At 37.3% G+C, this 22,136-nt stretch overlaps 1 protein-coding gene across 2 annotated transcripts in view; it reads right to left on the bottom strand.

Moving 5' to 3' along the window:
- LOC585491 (T-box transcription factor TBX1) overlaps positions 1-18,495 on the bottom strand; it is a 47,772-nt gene extending 29,277 nt beyond the window's left edge. For both annotated transcript variants that reach the window (XM_011664532.2, XM_011664531.2), the window contains exons 1-2: positions 17,640-18,495; positions 3,747-4,125 (exon numbers count right to left, since the gene is read on the bottom strand). In XM_011664532.2, coding sequence (XP_011662834.1) covers positions 3,747-4,125; positions 17,640-17,874 — 614 coding nt within the window. In that variant the 5' untranslated portion in view covers positions 17,875-18,495. The remainder of the gene's footprint in view (positions 1-3,746; positions 4,126-17,639) is intronic.
- Between the last annotated feature and the right edge of the window lie 3,641 nt (positions 18,496-22,136).

Raw genomic sequence — 22,136 nt, forward strand, 5'->3', positions numbered from 1 at the left:
TCATAAAAGAGAGAGTCCGACGAAGTTCAGTTAAAGGGTTATTGCATTTGACCATGATAAATTGTGGGGATCATAATTTAATTGGTAAACTTACATGTATATTGGGGTAAAATGATCCATCACGTGCAGTAGCAATCATAAATACCCACTACAACTTTCATAAATACCCACTACAACTTTCATAATTATAATAATTTTTTTTCGATCCAAACTCGTCACCCTTCCCCGATGGTGTGTCGTATCGTACCGTCTCATCGAACATATAGGCCCGAATTCACAAAGCAAGGTTTGAGCTCAGACCAAGGTTTGAGCTCAAACCTCCTTTTGTTTCGCCAAACCTCCTTTTGTTCTTTACCAACCAGGTTTGTAAAAAAACGCGTAAAACGCGTCATATGACGTACAAAAACCAAGGTTTGTCGACAAACCTCCTTTGTGAATTCGGGCCATAAAGTCGTTTTTATCGTTATAAAATAAAGAATAAAATGTTAAACATTCATACGATATGGTGAGAATCAGGCTTTTTCCATCGTACTTAAAAATATCAGGTCGCGAGCGGAATACCTCCACTTGTCGGCTTACTTAAAAGGAATGATTATTCGGTATTCCGTTACGCCAGACATGTGGGGACATTTCTTGCTTTACATGCTTGATGTAACATTACCATCATACCTACCAGTGTAGGTATGGATAATCCCACACTGACAAAATATTACCTACTTTGGGGGAACTATTCAGATTCTTGATAGTCTTACCCTTACCCCCCCCCCCCCCCCCCCCCCCCCCCCCCCCCCACCAACACAACAAAAAATAATATGATGATATGAGTGTGGTTCTGTGTTTTACCAAGTAAAGGAGATAAATGATGAACCATTCATACGTACAGGCCTACGTCTTCTACCCATTATCATGGAAGATTATAACAATTCATTGGGTAATTTTTTTCTCAAGTAATCCTTGTAATTTGTGAAAGGAATATATCTGCGTAATACAAGTATAAAAGCTAATACTCTTTTCACACTGGTTTTGCTTAACCCCGTACTTTGCTTAGCCCCGTACTATCCTTAACCCCGGACTATTTTTTTGGCTTTTCACACTCGCTGTTTTTAGTCCCGTACTAGCGCCTATTCCGGAATAAGAAAATTCCCGCTGTTCTCACTGCATTTCGTTAACCCCGGATATCGTGTATGTTATGATAGGACATACTTCGCATCTGGCCAGCTGCGATACGCTCCATTGCGTAGTACCGGACTATTTTTCGTTTCTGTTCTCATTCATTTGCTTAGCACCGCAATTGCGGGTTAGCAGGAGTTAGCACCACAATTGCGGAGTTAGCCCTGCTATTTTGCAGGGTTAGTTAACCCCGTACTATAGGTGGGGTTAGCCAACTTTAGCCCACTTTGGTAAAAACCAGTCTGAACAGAAAGTGGAATAGGCTTAACCCCGTACTATAGGTGGGGCTAAGACCCCCCCCCTTAACCCCACCTATAGTACGGGGTTAAGCAAAATTTTGCCAGTGTGAAAACAGTATAAGCGAACTACATACGGAGCAATATATTCATTCCAATTTCAGGGAATGCCACAATCACAATCACAGGCTAAAGTAAAATATTGACCCTCGTAATATTAAATACATTTTCTTCCGTAGTACGTATGTAACAATATCGGGGACACCAATCTACAGCAAGATGTGGACAACATGTAGGGGGACTTATTCTGGCCATGTGTTTGGATCAAAACACTTCTTCAAGCGGGTGATAATGCCTCCTGAGAGACCGTAAGAACTCGGTCAAGACGCGCTCGGAATTCTGAGGATTGGAACAAACACATTGGATGCTGCTGTGCAAGAAGGCATCCCCCGGCCCTCTCTTCTTCGAACGTGTATTATATCATGGAACTCTACATGTATTCGTTCCATCATGGTTGTGCAGTGAAGGAACACCCTCACAAAACAATGCCGTTTTGGCATTGTATTATGAAAGCAAATGCAAAACCATGCGTAATGTAGATATGTTGAGGACTTATGGTAATGGTAACATCGGTTGAAGCAATTATGCAAGAAGAATGTCAATACCTAAATACCCTATACCAAACGCTAGCCAAGATATCGTGCAACAATTCTTTTGAAAGGCATCGCCACTGTTAGTCATCACGTCATGGAACAAACATTGTACATCAGATATCCTTCACTTATGGTACATCCCACGTTTTTTTCATTTAGTTCCAGTAGTTTATCTTCGTAATTATGTATCAGAATTGTGTTTCATCCGACGTGAAAGTGTGAAACTTCTATGGATCAACATCACTGTTAAACCATTGCTACACTGGACGCAGACTGTAGAAGGCATCCCTCTCCACCGAACGTGTATTTCAATTTAGTAATATAAAATTCAGTAATGGAGTGAAGGATTGTATTTTGCATCAATCAATCACATTAATAATGCAATAGCTCCAATATTCCTCTTCTATAGTACGTCATTCTGAATATTAAAACAATTATACGTCACAGAGTTAAAGGTTTGTCTCTTTCATGGTTATAACTTTGTTTTTATATGGCAATGCAGCAAATGATGCCCATCTTCAGATAACTTACTAGTTCTTATTTTCTCCCTGTTCTTCAGACTCTCTCTCTCTCTCTCTCTCTCTCTTTCTATCTCCCTTTCCCTTTTCTAATCTGATGTTATATAATGTCTCCATCTTGAAGCATAATTATATTGTGAATGAATCACACCCTCGGAACAGCGCTGTTTTTCTTTTTGATTTTAGCAAAAACAATATCAAAAGCAATGTATTTAACGATTAAGGTAATATAAAAAGGTACTCTGACTACCTTATTATCAAAAGCTTAACAATTCAACTTCTTGAAAATGTGAAAAATTGCTTTTAAGTAGCACCGCCAACGTCATCGCGTTATCGACCGAGCGTTATAATCATCAAATCTAGAGTATACATATTTTTGATTTCATATATATTGTGAGAATATCAAACCATATTTGTATGTTTTATTGCCAATGTAAATTGTACATATTTCAGCCATCTAATTCGGCTGCGAAGTGCAATTATAATAAAACATTTTCAATCAATCAATCAATTCATAATTCTAGATGTTTCAGAGCAGAAAAGCCCGTATTGATCATCTTCCCCTTGTAAATAATTTGTGTTCTTTTATCATGTACTGCTATCGAAATATTTGAATGAGGATCCTAACATACCACCGGTCTCAATAAACTATTCTATTTTACCTGAACCATGGTAAAAACTACAAGCCAATTCTGATTTCATACAATACAATTCAATCTCGTGTGTAATTCAATTCACTTGGTTACTAAAAATGGGAGCCTTCATCGCATAGGACAGCCCCTGTCTGATCCCTCGAAATCGATAAATTTGATCGGTATTGTTTTTCTTTTCTCTCTCTCTCTCTCTCTCTCTCTGTCATTAGGCTACAATATAGTCTAGGTGTGTGTGTGTGTACTGTCTTATAAATTTAGAATTCGATATGTATTCAAAATCTGGCTTTCCTTAATATATTTTGTTTGTAACTCATAAACCGGTTCAAGAACAAATAACTAATGGCATTATGTTTCATGTGATGTCCAGAAACATCGTTTGTTTTCAGAACTGTATTCCTGTACTTATCTTATTTCGGTTTATTGGTATGAGACAAAAATTATAGATCTATTTGACAACAAGGATGTTTTGCAATGATGCCATAATAAATGAATAGACAAACATTATCATCGTCTCACCTGCCGGCTTTTGTGACAATCATTTCTGTGCCCAGGGAGTGAAACTCGTCCCATAGTGCTTTCATCTCCAACCTCACTTCGACCCCAGCAACTTTAGCACTCATCGGCTTCTCATCCGCCTCCCTTCTCTTCTTCAGCGCCTGCATTTCCTGCTCCCCCGAACTCTCCCGTCGGCCGTCTCCCCCGATTCCACTCCCGCTACTCGGACTGCCATCGCTGCCGTAGGTCATAGGGGACGACTCGCCTGTATGCGAACGGTCGCTGACCGAGTTCTTCCGCTTGGGGTTGGGGCTTGTAACATCTGACTGTCTGTTGAGGTTTCCCGCGCCGAGGTGGTTCGTGTCGCCATAGTCACCGTTCGTTCTTGAATCGTTTGTTCCTGAAAAAGAGGGGGAAATTATAATCAATTAGACATACATGGAATATTGATACCAATTTTGGAATAGAGGTGTCAGCTTGTGAAATAACTGCTTCTGTTCGCAGAGTTAGAGATGTGTATTAGATAAAAGGTTTGTATTTTATGCCTTTATCAGAGCAGCCTGTGCCTTTGAATGTTTTTTAAAACGGAAAATGGCGCCATATAAATGCTGTGAAACTTTTAATGAATATAACTACAAAAGGTAGATGAACATGATTTCATTTGTCTTTAATAGTCAATTACCTTTAATGATATCTATCTTTCAAAGTTTAATAATAAAAAAATAAAAAAATAGGACCCATTTATGAACAAATGAATGAAGAGTCTTTGCATAGAATCGAGAAAAAAAGATTAATAGGTAACCAAGTTAACGTTCGGATAAGAAAGAATATATATTTATTATCTTATCCGGAAATCTTTTCATCCGATCAAAAATCTAGGTAATACCTGCTTCCTTCCATTCTCAAGATTTCCGGCCAAGATCTTCCATTAAAAAAAACACTATATACTCAATTCATTTCATTTTCATACTATTCAAAGGCGACGGTATAAAAGCCATGATCAATAAATTATGGGTGAGTGTTGTGGTGGGGAAGGAGTGTCATTTGGGCCGAATTTCAAAAGAGTTTGCCCCCTAAAATACAAGCACGATTTTTTAAATTTATTTTTTTTACTTGTAAAATTGAAGAAAAAATGATAATTGCCTGGCAGATAATCTGAATCGGCGGTGTCACCTTCGCCCTTAGTATAGTAATGACAGGTTCATAAGACACGTCTGGACCATTCTTCTTGTTATTTCATTTATTAGAAAAAAACATTTTGCTCTTTCTTAATCTTTATATTTGTTTTAATAATTCTGTACCCGTTTTCTATAAAGTTAAAACCGTAAAAAGGATTGAAGCTTTTTTTATCCACATGATGGGGGCGTCGACCGTTTTACCATACTTCGGGACCAACTTATCTCCATTTATAAATCCTTTAAATTTTCTACCTCACACTTAGTACATTTTGCGACTGTTGAAAAGAAGATCAAGCTGACTATTATTCGTCTATATTATGCCAAAACACCTCGTCTTCAGTCATATAATTAGTAGGCCCTAAAAGTGAGGGTCTGTAGGGGCCTCGAAGAGAATTTAATTCTTCGAGACATTTTAATGTATGTCCCTAGTTTGTTTGTTTTTCAATAATCGCGTATGAAATGATAATAACTTGATAATCATGAAATTCCTTGAACTGATTGTATTTCACAGAGAGAAAATATCGGCGTTATGAAACAAATGAATAATAAAATTCAGAGCATTTTCAATACAACCGTATCAACAAGACTCTCCTTAGAATTTTCATTCAGTCTATGTACGATAAATTCATTCAAATATGTACCAACGGTTTGTGAAATATACACATAAATATGCCATATGGTTTGAAGGTTTGACTTTTTTTAATTACTTTCACCCCCATCCACATCTATTTATTTCGGTTGAAAATGTTCAGGTCGCAGTAATGCGTGGAATATTACAAACATACATGGGCATAAACTAAAAGGAAATAAAAGGAAAAGAAAAAGGCTGATTTGTTCCTTTAAAAGTTGCATCTTCTCGTGATCATTGCCGCCAATCGGCTATGTCCACCGAGACTCATTTGTCGATGGAGATTTGAGCATCCCACTTGGATACGTTAGAGCACTGCTCACCGTGCAGGCCAAGCCGATAATTTACACAGGCGGCTCAGAGGATGCGACACGGAGTGATTAAGAAATCGAGAATAATCGAAAGGCATTAGCTGCTATCACAATCACTTCACGCTCATGTAACGTTTCCATTAGACCCCAGCAAAGCAAAGTGTCTCCCCCAAAAATGAATGATCTCACTTTCAACGTCTTGGAACCAATGAGGATGCGTTATTTGGGGGCAATAGATTTCAGTACTCCCATCCCTCCGCCCCCACCCCCGTAAAAAAATGGACCTTCAAAAAAAGTCACCATCCGTGTTACGCCGGCTTTGAACTGGACCCTTTCTCTACACACACCCAAAAAAAATGTTATTTCAGAAGTATAAACGAAGCAGCATTAATTTTCGCTTTATTACGTACAAGCAATTCGAACTTTGGTGATTTTTTTTTTCATGCTTGTTTCGCTTTATTACGTACAAGCAATTCGAACTTTGGTGATTTTTTTTTTTCATGCTTGTTTCTAGTAAGTCTCATTACTTGTAATAGTTTTTATTCATGTTGTTGGTCACTTTATAGTATTGTTAGCTTGTGTTATGTTGTGTTTTCTCTCGGTTTACAGTCATCCCTTAGGACCTTCAAAAAATCGAAAATGTTATAATCGTCATCACATTGCTTTGGTGTGGATAATGGAAACAACACCAATGGTAGCTCGTTTGTATTCATGACCCAAAGGGAAACATTCTCTTAAAACGTGTGACGACGTCATTTTACGAATTTAGATTTTTCATTGACAAAAACACTGTGGCTATGTGGTCATAATGTTCCCTTTTTTACAAGCTATTTTGTCTCATACGTTACGACCACATCTTCGGCTTGAGTATTCCTGATCAAGATAACCATCATACAGCACGAATCAGACAAAATATCTATAGAGAAAAGGTTGATTTAACTGTTAATATATGTGTAAGATTGGTTGGGGTTCAACATTACTTCTAACTATTTCTAATTACTTCCCGCTATGATTATTTTTAATAAAATCATATTTAGGAAAGTATCAAATATGTCTTCTACATCATTTGTCTCGTAACATAACCTAAGGTGCTTTTAAAAATCCCATACATCTGTGACATTAGAAATGCATTCACATGAATAACTTCAAGAAACTATAACAAGCGAATGCCTTTTGAAAGAATAACGTTCAAATTCTTCTCGACATAAACATCATCACTATTAATATGTTTTCTCTTCAAATTACGATTTTATATTGTAAACCTTCTCTTTCCATGACTTTTCGATAATCATTATCACCACATCCATACCTCATTTACTTCTCACCCAACAACAGCCAATAATTGGCACTCATCTAACATGTCAGAAGCTAGTAGATAGCTCATTAATACCGCATCTCTCCGTTGAGTACGAAAGCACCTCTTTATTTCGACAAACATTTCTACATGCGATTGATTAAATAATTGCGTCTTTCCTGAGTTTCCTTTCCAATCGAGTCTAACATGGATAACTAGTCCAGCTGGCCAGATCTTCATTGAAAACAACAAGAATAGCGATGAAAGATGACCACATTATTCACGAGTTTAGACATTTAGTATGTGCCAAGCAAGACCTGATGCCAACACTTTAGAAGCCAAAGCATGTTGAAATCATTGTAATTCTTATCCCTAGCATGGAATCTTGCTTTCCAAACAGACAAGAAAATATCAAAAAACTCTGTTATGATGGCACATATCTTCATAAATCTAATATCAATAACATGAATAGAAATGCAGACTGTAATACTCGAACTTTGAATAAGTTGTTGAAAATTGGACAGTATTGATATTTTGCACATTTTATTTTTTATTTTTCAAAATAATTGATACAGATTTATCATAAAAGGCATATGATAATATAGTCATTCCGATAAAAATACATTCAAGATAATGTTCATGCCCGGAAAGAAATACACACTGCAAAATACAGATCAATTACCTAAATTATTACATAATACATGATTTAAAATGAGCAACTTTTAATAGACTTCAATTTCAAGAAATACACCTCGATTATAAATGTCATACTTGACATATATTTTTTAGATCATCAAGCCCTCTCCGAACGAACTTAATACGATAAAATAAGATAAAATTCGATGAAAAAGTAAAAGAAAGGAATTGTGTTTGCTCCCGCAGAACTATCATCAAACAGCTATCATAAGAAACCTCTTCACGGTGTAGTCAACGGAACACCTCGTTTGTATGTGGAAGTCCCGCTAAATTCAAGATAAGCTCAGTCCCGTGTAAGATTTTGTTTCACCTGTAAAGCAACTAGCTTCACAAATCCTAGCTTAGAATGTTTACCCCAAACCCGAGTTAAAGGTTTTAGAACTACGGTGCACATGCACTTTGAAATAGTTGATAAGAATAATACAATAATGATATGTATGCCAAAATTAAAATGTTTTTTTCAGTTTACTCTCATTATCCCAAGTAGATTCGATGACGATGAAAAATAAATTACAAAATCCCTTCCTACATGTATCTATATGTGAAAATACGACATAACTATGTTATTAGGTTTGGATCATTAAACGTTTTTGTTTTCTATAGTTAAGAAACCTTTGCAACTAAAATGAAACTAGAATATGAATATTTTTTTACAAACTACGAATCGCATATTTTCTTTATCACCTCGTTATATGTCAAAGCAAAATTACTGATTGCTGATTGTGCTTTTTTCTGTAAATAATAATTGTTTCAAATTGTGCTTTAGGTAACAAAAAGACTATCAAATCCCTGTCGTATCATCTAAAGAAAATCTGACATCTTTTTGTTACATTGCACATACAAAATGAACACATATAGGATAAACTTTAATAATTTCAGCTTCCATTAGGACGCAGACGATTCAACACTGTCTGAACCCTCAGATTAAAGGCGGGAAGTGTGAATTTATGTCTCCCGCGCTTCTTCCTCCATTGGCTGTGGCACGTAATCATTTTCTTGACGCGCGCGCGAGGGATGATGCGTGTTCGAGTTGATTGTACATGGCAGGTTAGATTGAGATTGAACTTCCGATTGGTTTAGCTTTAGACATTTCTGATTTGATTGGAGAGTCGGTCGGCGCGGACAAGAAGTTCAGGCGAGTTTGTTTTTGCTATATAACGGGATTATTCAATATTTAAGAAAACGAAAATTTCCTTGCCGCTTTGAGATGTGTCCAGTTCTTTTACAAGATCATCGAAGGTCGAATATAATTACCTTCAAGCATTCTGACGAAACATAAATTCTATTTTTGGGTGAAAAGTAGACTGCTGCAGGATAACAAATCGAAAAACCATATATCCTTTTAAATTTAAGCAGTACATTTGCAGTTCATATCGATTTTAACAAGTAGAAGCCATTAATAGAATAGAGAATCCTGTAACGTTTTGGTTTAGCCTATATCAGATTGATCGGGTTAAAACACGTCAACAACAAAAAATACAAATTTGGCACGTTATAAAAGAAAAAATTATCATCACAATCTCAGGAAAGTTCAACGACCGACACATCTTTTCTTGAAAAATTAGTGTTACATCAGAAATATTGGCACACTGCTAATAATAAATACTGAACTTTTGTATTTGGACGTTACAGTTCAATTTCTCGGAAATGAAGGGTAAGGGGATACTTCCATGGCCATTTTGATATCATTGTCCGTTCTTCCTGTGACAAGCTTTTCATAATTCGGGCAGGATTGTACGGTCCTTCCCCCTTTTAATACACTCCGCCCCTTCCACCCTCCCCACTCCAGTTTACCACTGTGTCCTTTCGCGCGCTTTCCTCTGATTAGTCTCGACAACAGGCAATATATTTTATATCTCTGTGTGTCATTCCCTCTACTATGTCCGAACATTCACTTTGTGTGCACTATTAATTTATGTCTGCTTGGCATAATGAAGGAAGGGAGAGAGAGAGAGACCCTCATCGCCCAGTCGCTTCGCTCTTACATTCTGCCTCCCCCCCCCCCCCCCCTTCTCCATCCCCTGGACTGGATTCACACAATATCATCGCATGTTAGTGTGTGGCATAGATAACAGATGCCAAAGAAAACGTTGTTGGGTGAATATTCTTTGAATTGAATTGAATTAGGTTCATAATATTCATATCATCAAAACTGATCAAATATGCAACTTAAGGCTTACATTATTATATTGTCATTGTTAAAATTCCTAGCATAAAAATACCTGATAAATTAACAAATCTAGTAATGTGTATACAAGGCGTAAAACATCAATTATTATTATTTCTTTAACTTCACTTTAATTTTCTACAGTAGTATCATAAATGTCTAGTACAATACTGTGTCCTTTTTTTTTAAAGACAGAAAATGCTGCCAAAAGCTTTTTCTAGACGGCTGAATCAAGGCTAGGGCAAAAGTTCATTAGAAGCAGACGACATCAGAGCAATATTGATCGCACATGATCGCTACAGATTTGTTTCTCATGCGGAAACCCGCCAATTAGTTGTTAAATGAATCACATCAAGAGAGATTCGGGAGATCTCTACGACTTCATAGGCTCTCCTGTTTCAGATAACCCCGATCTTAGTCTCAAAGTATAAAGCATACCCCCCCCCCCCCACCTCCCCGAAAGGAGGCATTTGTTTAGTTTCAGTAGTTTGTTTCATTTTCGTTCAAACAAAACACACATTTAGAAATGTAATGACGGCACATTGAACTCATTCAAAACTATATAGAGATAATAAGATTTTTAAAAATTGTAATCATCTATTTCACTTATTTGTTTTCTTTTTCTTTGAAAAACTTATTCCAGTAGTGACTCAAAACTATTGCTTTCAAGTATTTCAAAGTCATTCACGTTGCCATTTTCATGATCTGTGTTGTGCTGTCGATAATGGGTTCCTCGAATCCATGGCCTGCAATGAAAAATGTTTGAAGCTAATGAAATAGCTTGGGTCCTAAAATGTATTTAAAAAACTGCCCTTATAACAGCATATCTTCGTGTATCACCACAACAAATTCTCCACGCACATTCGCTAATAAAAAGAAATTATGAACAATTAAAATGAATATTATGATGAAAATACAAATGAAAATATCATAATTATGTGATATATGAAATTAAAATGTAAATAATTCCGTCTTTTCGCTTAGAGAACGTAGATGCACGTTATCAAATTGTGAAGATAGGTAAGCTGTTTAAGTTGCTGATTTATCGTCTAGTTACAGACAGTTTTGACAGAGCGTGACACAAGTACAACCATCCCTCAAATAGAAATCGCATACTATACGATCTGACTACGATCCGATCTGGGAAGAATTTGCAATAGCATTTGTTATGAAAAATCAAACTTCCAAATTGTTAATGATCGATGATTTGAATAGTCATGATTAATAAAATGAGAAAATCAAAGGATTTCATGCTTCCTTTGAGGAGGGAGGAATAGCTCAATCGGCTAAGAATCGTAGTGACGTCATACCAGTAGTGCGATTCCCTCCGACTTGAAGCCGATTCGGCTTTTAGTCTGGCTAGAAAGCTTAAATGCACCAAAATACCAGATTTAAGTATCATTTTCATAATGTAAAACCAACTTGAGGAAGATGATGTGTGTTTTGATTTCTATATCTAATATAATTGCAATTTCTTCAAAAATCGGATCGCGGGAAGATAGTATAATGTGCAATGGGCTTTTAATACACGATTGCGTGCATAAAACAATCGCAAAGGCGTTCAGAAAATCTACCTGTCTCATCTTTTTAAAAGTGCGAAACGTTTTAACAAATTGATTATACTTTTGAGAAGTGTAAATAATACAATGACATATTCCGTTAGTACATAATCTGGACTTGATTCAAATGCATAATTTTTGAAATATGAAATTAGTGAGTACATCCTCAAAAACAGACATTGGGAACGGACATAACCTTTTCAAATCAAATGAAGATTATGACACTTTAAATCGTGATCTTAGGCTATAAAAGGGGAAACTGTCCAGGTTATGAAAATAGTCATACTAAAATGCATGATTTCAAACTACGAAACCGTCATTTCATCGCACATGTACAATTGTATGTAGGACACCATACATCATGTAGTGCTAAAGAAAAAAGCTGTATGTTTCATGACAAAATATGTAAAGAATCTCCAACATGCTGTACAATGTCGGGAAATTTATGCTTTTTTCGGATTTATGTACTGTGCAGTTCAGGTGAAAGCTATATATTTCACGTTTGATTTTAAACATTTATGCTAAGTCGCATTCGATCAATTGTTTTCGTCATTTAAATCATCAAGATGTATCAAAACAAATAAATGGACAAAATATAACTTTCTTACTGGTAATTTGAAATGCTCCAATGCATGAATATTGTTATTCCTGTCACATGTTTCGATTTGAATGATCAATATCAAATCGTGAGAAAACCTACACGTCCCGGCATAATTATTTGAGTACTTCATCCATTTTTCTCTACTTCTCTGCTGATACAACTGAAGGAATCACCCACTCATTCCAATGACTAACCCTACAAAATCTCCCCACACAACATCGGTAATCTCTGCCAGGGATTTATGCATTTCAAATTTGGAGGGAGAGAAAAAAAGATCGCCTCATTAAATATTATGATCTCCCTTTCTCTCTCTCTCTCTCTCTCTCTCTTTTCTCTCTCTTCTCTCTCTTCTCTCTTTTCAATCTCTTTATCGTTTGAAAGGCTACCGCCTACTTATTAATAGGTCGTTGACTCTGGAACCTTCACAAAATATCCTCATTTTCTGATTACTTCTTAATTCCATCTAGCATTGATACGTCAAAGATATGACAGCTGCAATCGGGACGTTACACCTACTGAGAGCTTCACTCAACGTACAAACAGAATACCAACAAATGCTGTCATAATTCTGCCTTAATAAATTGCTCCAATATTTCCTAAATTAAGACATTTTCTGGTAACAAAATTCAGTTGATGAATTCCACTTATTAGACAGATTGATGAAGGGTAGAAATGGGGAGGTATTGCATATAGTTTTATTCGCCGCGATACGAGAGTATGCACAAGAATGTAAAATGGTACTTCAGGTACTGAAAACTAGCTAGAAATATCATAAAATTGTCATAATTTTTCCCGAAGTACTATTTGCATGATTCTGTGTATTAGGTGTATTTACCATTCCTCCGAATCCCTGTAAATATGAGACAAAATTAAACCAGAGTTGCAAATCTACATCATCTCCTTTTTTTTTTGCAATCAAATTCTCGAGTCTTTTGAAGAAAAAAAATCATGCCCTTACTATTCATCTGAAATCAAATTATTTATTATTCAGAAGAACTGGTCTACACAATGTGTGGTCAATTCAGCATTTATCACATCATTCCAAACTTTTTTTAAATTGAAATATTTTAGTCCAACCAGGTGGCGACAATGTAAAATAACCGTTTTCTTCTACGTCCGAAATGTCTACTTCTAAAATCAAATATTTTGCGTGAATTAAATAGACTGTGATTGACAAAGAAGGAATCACATGTTCTACCACATAATTTAAAAGAGTGTTAATAAATAACAGTACCAAGTTTTCAAGCTTCGTTCATATTCTTTGACTCAATCCTTCGCGAGATGAATAAGATTTCGTATTTCATGATTTTTTTTCCATGAAGTAGCAAATTACACAAAATTTATTGTAGAAATTATTCAATATTTTTTTTAGCAATAGTTACAAATCATGTAATGATAATTCCACTTTATGAAGCCTAAGTGGCAAATTTTCTCTCTTCTGTACTTAACTCCATCGGTATAATAGTTAATTAATTTAATAGACAGTTTGATTAGACATGGGCTTGATGATAAAACGCCAACATAATATTCTCAAAAGCCAAGTTAAGAAGTACGCCAATACCATTTTTCTGAAAATATGCAAAATGGAAGATATTTACAATAGTATAGAAACAATGAAATGTTTATAAATATGAATTGATAGGAAAATGATTGCGTACTTGGTGCGAAGAATTCATTTCTTTTTGATTATCAAATGTGTTAATGATTTATCTAGCGTATAAACAGACCCAAGCTATCTCACACTAGAGCTTTTGTCAGGTATAGGTCTATGTTAAATGTCACAGTTTTGTTATAGGTCTGTATAAAATATATGTTGTACCTATAAATGTATCCTCCTTGAATATGTGACTGGTTTCATTCTCTTCAGTTTATATAATGTACAACTCAGTAACATCTTATGTCACCAATGTTTGACAAGCACAACATGAAGGTTTTTTCATAGCCTGTAAAATATAAGTATGTTGTACCTATAATAGCCTCCTTGAGTATGTGGCTGGTTTCATTCTCTTTAGTTTATATAATGTACAACTCATGAAACATCTTATGTCACCAATGTTTGACAAACACAACATGATGGGTTACATCTTTCTCCAAAATACTATTGGCCGGATAAGTTGAGACGTTGCAAAGGTAAAGTAGAGGTCCAACGAATACAAGGTCATGTAACGTGTGAACGATTGGTGACTAAAACTCCTCACCTCTGAATTGTTTTGTTTTTTGTAAATCTGGTGTCCTGATAATACGACAATACACACGTCATTCCTCGCCCCACATGCTCCATATGTTTAGATATCCGGGCTTCTGAGGGGGAAAACTTTGGGACTTTTGAGAAATGATGGGAGGAGCAAAACAGAGGAAGGAAGAGGCAGAGAGAGAGAGGGGGAGGGGAGAGAGAGGGAGAGAGAGAGAAGGAGAGAGAGAGAGGGGGAGAGGGAGAGAGAAAGAGAGAGAGAGAGAGAGAGAGAGAGAGAGGGGGTGGAGGGAGAGATGAGGGGAGAAAGAAGAGGAAGAGAGGGGTGAGAAATAAAGAAAGGGATGAGGACGGAAAGAGAAAGAGGAGCAAAACAGAGGAAGGAAGAGGCAGAGAGAAAGAGAGAGAGGGGGAGAGAGAGAGAAGGAGAGAGAGAGGGGGAGAGGGAGAGAGAAAGAGAGAGAGAGAGTGGGTGGAGGGAGAGATGAGGGGAGAAAGAAGAGGAAGAGAGGGGGTGAGAAATAAAGAAAGGGATAATGAGGACGGAAAGAGAAAGAGTGAGAACTGAGAAAGAGAATAGTAGAAGGTGAAAGATAGAGAATGTGAGAAGAATACAGATAGAGGGTAGGTAAAGAGGGGCGCAGGTAATGACCAAGAGAGAAACGAAGAGACAAGAGACAGACAGAAAAGGTTCATATTCACAATGGTCTGTTACTTTATTATGTATTTTTTTCTTGCAAATGGAAGAATAAATGTCCTCACATACTGTTTCAAAAAGAATGCATGAGCAAAATAGAGGCCGAGGGAGACATAACATAAAGCCTTAGAAGCTATGATAGTAAAACAAAAGGGAATAATAGTTTTTCATTGACGACATCAGATAATGTTAAAAGAAACTATAAAGGGATAACAGATATCAGAACGATCACATAGGAAGAGAGAGATAGCGAGAGCCAGAGAGAGAGAGAGAGAGAGAGAGGGGGAGGGAGAGCGGGGGGGGGGGTCTTTGCTTCATCTGACCTGCAAATCCTCAAAAAATGGAAATGCATCTGGCGTGTTTGTATAGCCCGCATGATCAAGGTTGAGAATGAGGTAGTTTTACCTGCTTACCTCGGCTAGCTAGGGGATCACCACGACAGACCAACGGAGAGTTCGGGTTGGGATTTCATTCGTAGATGGGGTGTTACACAGGTAATGTATGACGCCGTACATGAAAATGCCCCTAGTTTTACTTGCTCGCTCAAAGAATTTTAACTATTAATAAATTACAGAGAGTATCATTTGTTTACAAGAATAAGAATGCAACGTTAGGTTATAATCAGGACCAGTTTTACAACAAGTTTTCAAAATGCAATAGTAATGCCTTTCATTGTAACAGTTAACTACAGGCTACCTTTTCACTTTATAAAGATACGATTGAATGCTTTTTGTACGTGAACTGAACAATAATCATATTTATTTTCCCTTTCTGTAGTTTTACCGGATATTCTTGCAAATATGAGGCATTTTATCATCGACCTGCCAATGATTTACAATTCCTCTTTATGATTGCTATTTTATTTAATTTATTTCTATCTATTTTATTTTTGCCTTTCTCAGTTGAACAAAAATCAGTGCGACGAAGAACTGGTAGAATTCAAAAGCATTTTGTTTTAGTTGGAGGCAAAATGAATGAGGGGTTTACTACATTTGTCTTTAATTATACTGCTCTGGGTAATACTACCATCATGATAGTTATTCTTCATGAGTACTGACGAAAAATTCGCATATATATTTCTTACTGGTACTGTGGTACAGACTCGATCTATGTGGTTAAAAGTCTAGTAGGATAATATTCAACAATCAAACAAAATAATATCAGTGTGAAAGTAACAAACTGTGTAAGCTTAATATATTTCGCAATACAAGTGGAGTTTAGGCCTATCATTTTGAATTATTATTTCGCATTTCGTTTTCTCCAAATATCCATCTTTAAAATTTAAATTTTAAAGTCGCTCAAAATATTTCACGTGCAAGGGATTTAACTCTCATTTAGTGCAAAAATCCACAATCTTCCATTTTGGTATATGACTGTAGGATTAACGTTTTGCGCATAAGACTCACTTCAATATTGGTTGTACATTTTTATTCAAGTAGGCTAGTATTTTAGCTAGTATACAAATACAAGAATTTAGGAGCTTCTTTCCACGAAGTTTAACGTTTTACCTGGCGAAAAAGGCTTGCCAACGTTTTATCGAGGGCTACAAGTTCAACCGAAACAAAATGACAGAAGATCGAAAATGTATTGTAACAATAGAGGCAGACAGACGTGTTTTGATAGATTTCCTGAGTTTTCTATCATCAAGTATAATGACCATCACGACAGACAAGCTACTCATCATGACTCTACTTTATACAATATAAATCACAATAATCGTCTAACAAACATTATCTTTTTGTCATTTCTCTCCTCTTTATTCCTTTGATTCTCCCTCTTTAACGCTTTGATATATTTCCGAAGCTCATGTAAGCATGTTTGAGATGCTGTGCAGTGCTAGGGTAGGGAGATAAAAACTCAAAAGCATGATGTAGCTGCCGAATGGGGACTCACGCACGGCGATGTATAAACAAATGTGTTTCGTGCTGGCATCGACATATTTATGGGAGAAAGGGGAGGGGGAGGGTTGGTGAAAGGCCCGGAGTGCAGTGTCTGCACGAAATTTGGAGAGACCCAAGAGATGGATATATATTTCTAGGTGGAATGGTTCATGAATAGCTGGAGAAGAATATTCCCTGAAGTCAACCGTAGGTCATGTTGGCCTGATATAACATTACAATGGATTGCGACGTTTTGATTTTGTTTACTCCGCTCCAATTTAGAATATCTCCAATTTAAATGTTGCACGTGTTGTGTCAAGGTGGTAGTAAAGAAATGATATACCAAATATTTACACTTTCGCAGAGTATTTACTTTTTGTCTTGCTAAAAACATAGCATGACGAAACTCAAACTCAAGTTAGAAATTAGGCAAAGCAAGAATGTTTCCTCTTTATATTTCAACAGAAATGACACGTTGTTATTCGGATGATCTCATAGAAGTACAACGTTAACCATTCTGCTTTATTTCAAAACTTTTTAAATGTCGTGGTCGACTCACAATTCATACCTTTATTAGCCTATACCTTAAACAGCTCACGATTTGTATGTTTAAAAGATTTTTTTATGAAATGGGGTGTATATTAAACTATAATTACTGGGTAAAAAATAACATGAGCGCGTACAAATCGTTCTAATAATTATCAAATTTTACCTTCCATGTTGTGATAGTCGTTGTTGTATCTTAATCCCCAATCACCGTTCCCGTTCTGTGCCTCATGCAAGGCCTGCAGAGACGCGACGGAACTGTCCTGACATACCACGCCGCCAGTCCCGGCGGTCAGCTCGTCCTCGTCACCCTCCCTGTCGCTGGGTGAGATAAGGGATGCGATGCTGAATGCGTTTGCCCTTGGAGAAAGCGGGTCCGCCGATTGACTCGTAATATCCATAGCCAGCCCAAGAAAAAGCCGACTTTTAAGGTGAGATCGGATAAATTCGAGATCAAATTTACCCGATTCGAGACACTTTATAACCAACCTCCTAGGTCCGTTGTTGATGGTGTAGTATACGTCCCGTGTGTGTAATCACCAATTAATAAGCACACGATAAGAAAGCCGCAGGGTGAATTAGAAGATCGCACAGATATCGTTCGCGCGCTAAAATCCGTAAATGACGACTCAACAGGCTATAGGATCACGTTTGATGCCGAGAAACTCGTGGAAATTGCTAGCTGAATCTCGGATGAGAAACTGAATAGGTCTTACACTAGTCCTGCTATACGGGGGTAAATGATCTCACATAGATTTCAAGAATAGTTGTCAGACTCAGAGAGTGAAAAGAGTTTAGTCCCACTGTCATGAGAGCTTTGAATGAAGTGATGTGCAGTAACATCTAGCCCCGAGTCTCGGGCACGATCTCTCTATCTTCGGCGTTGTTTTGAGATTATCGCACAAGTGTTGCAATGAAAGGTCCCTTCAACTTTTCCTTAGCTCCCCCTCTCTCTCTCACCTACCATCATCGTCAGCAGTACCGATGTCAGTTGCTAACTTCATCCACAAATGGGACCCAAAGTTTGTGTTATTTACCGCTGTATCCCCGCCTCTATCTCAGGGTTCGTAGCAGGTCCATGGTTGAAGTCAGCGACTAGTGCTTGCTACAGGTATGTCGGAACTGTCGCCATCGCTGATTGGTTGTTTGGGGGAGCGCTACGACACCAGACACTGGCGACGTCGGTAAATTATGCAACGATGCTCGTAAATCATTGGTCGTCGACAACCAAATCATTTGACTAATTATGCAGATGAATGCACGAGTGGCTCCGAGTGGGCAAGATTAGAGGGATACACGGGCTTCACCTGTCACCCCCCCCCCCCCCCCTCCGTGAAATTATCCTCATTAACAAAATCACATTTGAATCTCAAATTCGGCAATGGGCAGTAAAAAAAAAAGTATTTTATTTCAAACGGACCAAAGGCGAACGAATAACAAAAGTTTAAAACAAATCATAAAACAGTGGCGAATGCTTATTGAATCTATCAAGATGAAAACAAAAGTATGGCTGATTAAAACAAAAGTACCATATACAATTAAGTCCTTATATACAATGTGGAAAGGGAAACACAAATGTTTAAATGCAGTCTTAATCATGAAACTCAAGACTTTATCGAGTATTTGGCGCATGAGAACAGAATATTTGCCTTTTAAATTTATCAAACGAGTGTTTTGGTCCTAAACCCCCCCCCCCCCTTCTCTACTATTTATTATTTATATAGTTATGCTCTCTCTCTCTGCCTCTCTCTATATTTCTCTCTCTCTCTCACCTCTCTTTCTTTCAACCAGTACTACTTCGAACGGACTGGTGTGTGTGTGTGTGTGTGCGCGCGTGTGTGTGTGTGTGTGTGTGTGTGTAGTACGGCGTAGTACATCTGTGTCTCACAATCATTACTACCCAACCCCTTCCGACCTAGCTCTCCCGCGCCACCCCTCCCCCATTTTCCCTCACGATTTACGTCTGGGTGTTTGGTTGGTCTACTGCTGTTCAACTCATCTCCGTCTTCTGGCTTTCTCATCAAGGAGGGCGACCCCAGCTATTTGGGGGAAGACAAACGGTCCAAGTTCAACAAACCCTAATCTCTCTCTCTCCCTCTCTCTCTCTCTCTCTCTCTCTCTCTCTCCTTCCCTCTTTCTTTTTATATTTTCTCTCTTTCTTCATTACTTTCTTTTAAGTTGTCTCCTTGTATGCCTAAACAATAAACACCATAATATGATATCCACAAATATCTTCATGAAATTATAAAATCATGTTTTGTTATTGTTGATATATTTCGGGCTAAAGTCTTTGTTCTTCCTAATTTTTTCTTTCTTTCTTTCTTTTCCCTTTTCTTTTTTAACCTAATTTGTCTTATTCCCTCCTCCTCCTTCTCCTCTTCCGCTCTTTTTCTCTTCTTCATCATCTTTTTTCTTTTCATCTGTTCCATCCGCTTTTGCTTTTTTTTTTTTGGTTTCTTGTTCGTTTGATTTTTCCTCAAAGGCATGTTCACGAACTTCGATTGAATACTTGTTACACATTACTAAAGAAGAACATTACGAATCATGCCTTTATTTATATGATACGAATACAGACCTGCAATACATAAAATAAATTATACTCTATGCTGTCTTTTTGTGACATGTAATGCAAACGAAATGGACGACATGAAGCAACATTGACTGAATGTGATCATAATCATTTGCTAATGTTATTATTGAATACAATTCCAGTATCGAGGATGTCATAGCTCCTCAAGAAAAATCATGACAGACAGTGAGCCATTGAGGAGGGTTTAGACTTTTCTTCCAGCGATTGAAAGTTGATGACTTAAGACATTCCAGATCAAGCGAATATCCAGATACTCCTCGTAAAATCAAACTTGAATACCTTCCCCGTTTAATTTCGATGATAGTTACGTCGACAATACTTGTATACGTCAATGGTCAGGCTATACAACCAGTACAATGTTGGGTTAATAAGTGTAAAGTATCACAATTTGAAGGGGATTCGACTTAGGAACTGGTATGACCAAGGAGCTTAGAAATTAATCTGACACTTCCTAGGTATGACATAGGATGAAATGTTTAGAAGATAAACATCATTGTTCAAATTACTTCGTTACCCGGATCAACGTGGCCATGGATGGGGATGCGATGACGACGATGATGCTGCCGATAATAAGACGTATGATGCCGCTGGTGGTGATGATAGCAATATGATGATGACAATGATGATAATAACGACAGCGAACAGAAGGAGGAAGAAATTGATGACAATGATGTGAAGATGATGATGATGATGATGATGATGATGAAAAAGGATGATAGCCCAGATACTACTAATTGTAATAATAATGGCGTCGTCCTTCCACATTATTGTACTACGGAGACATACAAAATATAGCTAACTTTATTCAAAGATAAAAATGGAGCAAGTCAACACTTGAAAACAACATGCCGAAATGATAGAAATTATAATAGTCGGTGAGCAATAAAAACTCGAAGACCGCTACAGTTAGCAAACTTTCCCCGTCGAGTTGAAAATATCTGCCAAACACATTAAAATGTTCCACGAGGGTCTTAACGTCTGGCTTAATTGGGCTTTTGCCCTCAAGGAGAGAAAAGTGTCACCGCTGCTCAATTTCTATCTTGTCTAATTTATGGTCTAATGTTTCCCAAAGTGTAAGGCGATCTCGGAATGGCATTCTTTCTCGGCGTTTGAAATAACACTTGGGTTCACATTATAGCGCAAACTGCCCCCATGTTTGTGGGCACTTGTGTATTTCCGAACTGTAATAAAGATGGCGGTTAAAGAGCTACACCTACCATCTATGAATTCTGTGAAGCCTTCTGTAATTTCATTTAAAATGTACGATTTGGCTGTCAACTCTGCGATGCTGTCATAATTAGACGCATATTTGTTGGTAAGTAAACATACGAAATTCTCAATCATGCTCTTTCAATTCTAATTTCACATTTGCTTTTTAAAGGCAAAGTAAAACGTGTTGTTTGAAATTTGACGCGCCCAAAACTTGAACGAGTGTTTTAGCAATAATAATATTTACAGGGAGATTCGATAAGCTTCTGATGGCATATTAATGAAAGATATAATCCTGGCCATTCCAGGTACAGCTACAGTAAAAGATCGAATCCAAGCACTACTCAGTATTTAGTAGCGATATGTAAATTTTGACCCTTCACCGTGTGCTCGGGGTCGAGTCTCCTAACTGATCTGACTGCAAATGTAGTCTTACTCCGTTTTTTCGTTTCAAATGTCTAGCCGCCATCGATATTTCTACTACTAATAAGTGAACTAGTGGGCATGGTGGGAGGGCTCTCTAGGGGGAAAAGACATGCAATTTGTCTTGTCCCCTTTTTAAATGTGCCCCCATGATCTCATCTTTCTTTGTTGTCAAACGGCGTCGAATATTATCACTTCTTTTTACTTTCATGAATCATGGGCGCCGCCATTTTGAATATTACATTGTTGTTTCTGCACAGCAGGACACTGCGATCTAGCTCGGAGCTTTGGCACTCACCGTTGGAAAAACTGGTAAGTTTGCCTGAAACCTGTTGAAGTTACGAACTGTAAACATTTAAAAAAGCATATTGCTTCGATCTGTATATACTCCGTAGTGAATTTGTCATGTTCTTTACGGAAACATTTGCCATTTTCGGCGAC

The sequence above is a fragment of the Strongylocentrotus purpuratus genome, unplaced genomic scaffold (assembly GCF_000002235.5).
Source record: "Strongylocentrotus purpuratus isolate Spur 01 unplaced genomic scaffold, Spur_5.0 spur5_scaffold_2, whole genome shotgun sequence".
Taxonomy (NCBI): Eukaryota; Metazoa; Echinodermata; class Echinoidea; order Camarodonta; family Strongylocentrotidae; genus Strongylocentrotus; species Strongylocentrotus purpuratus.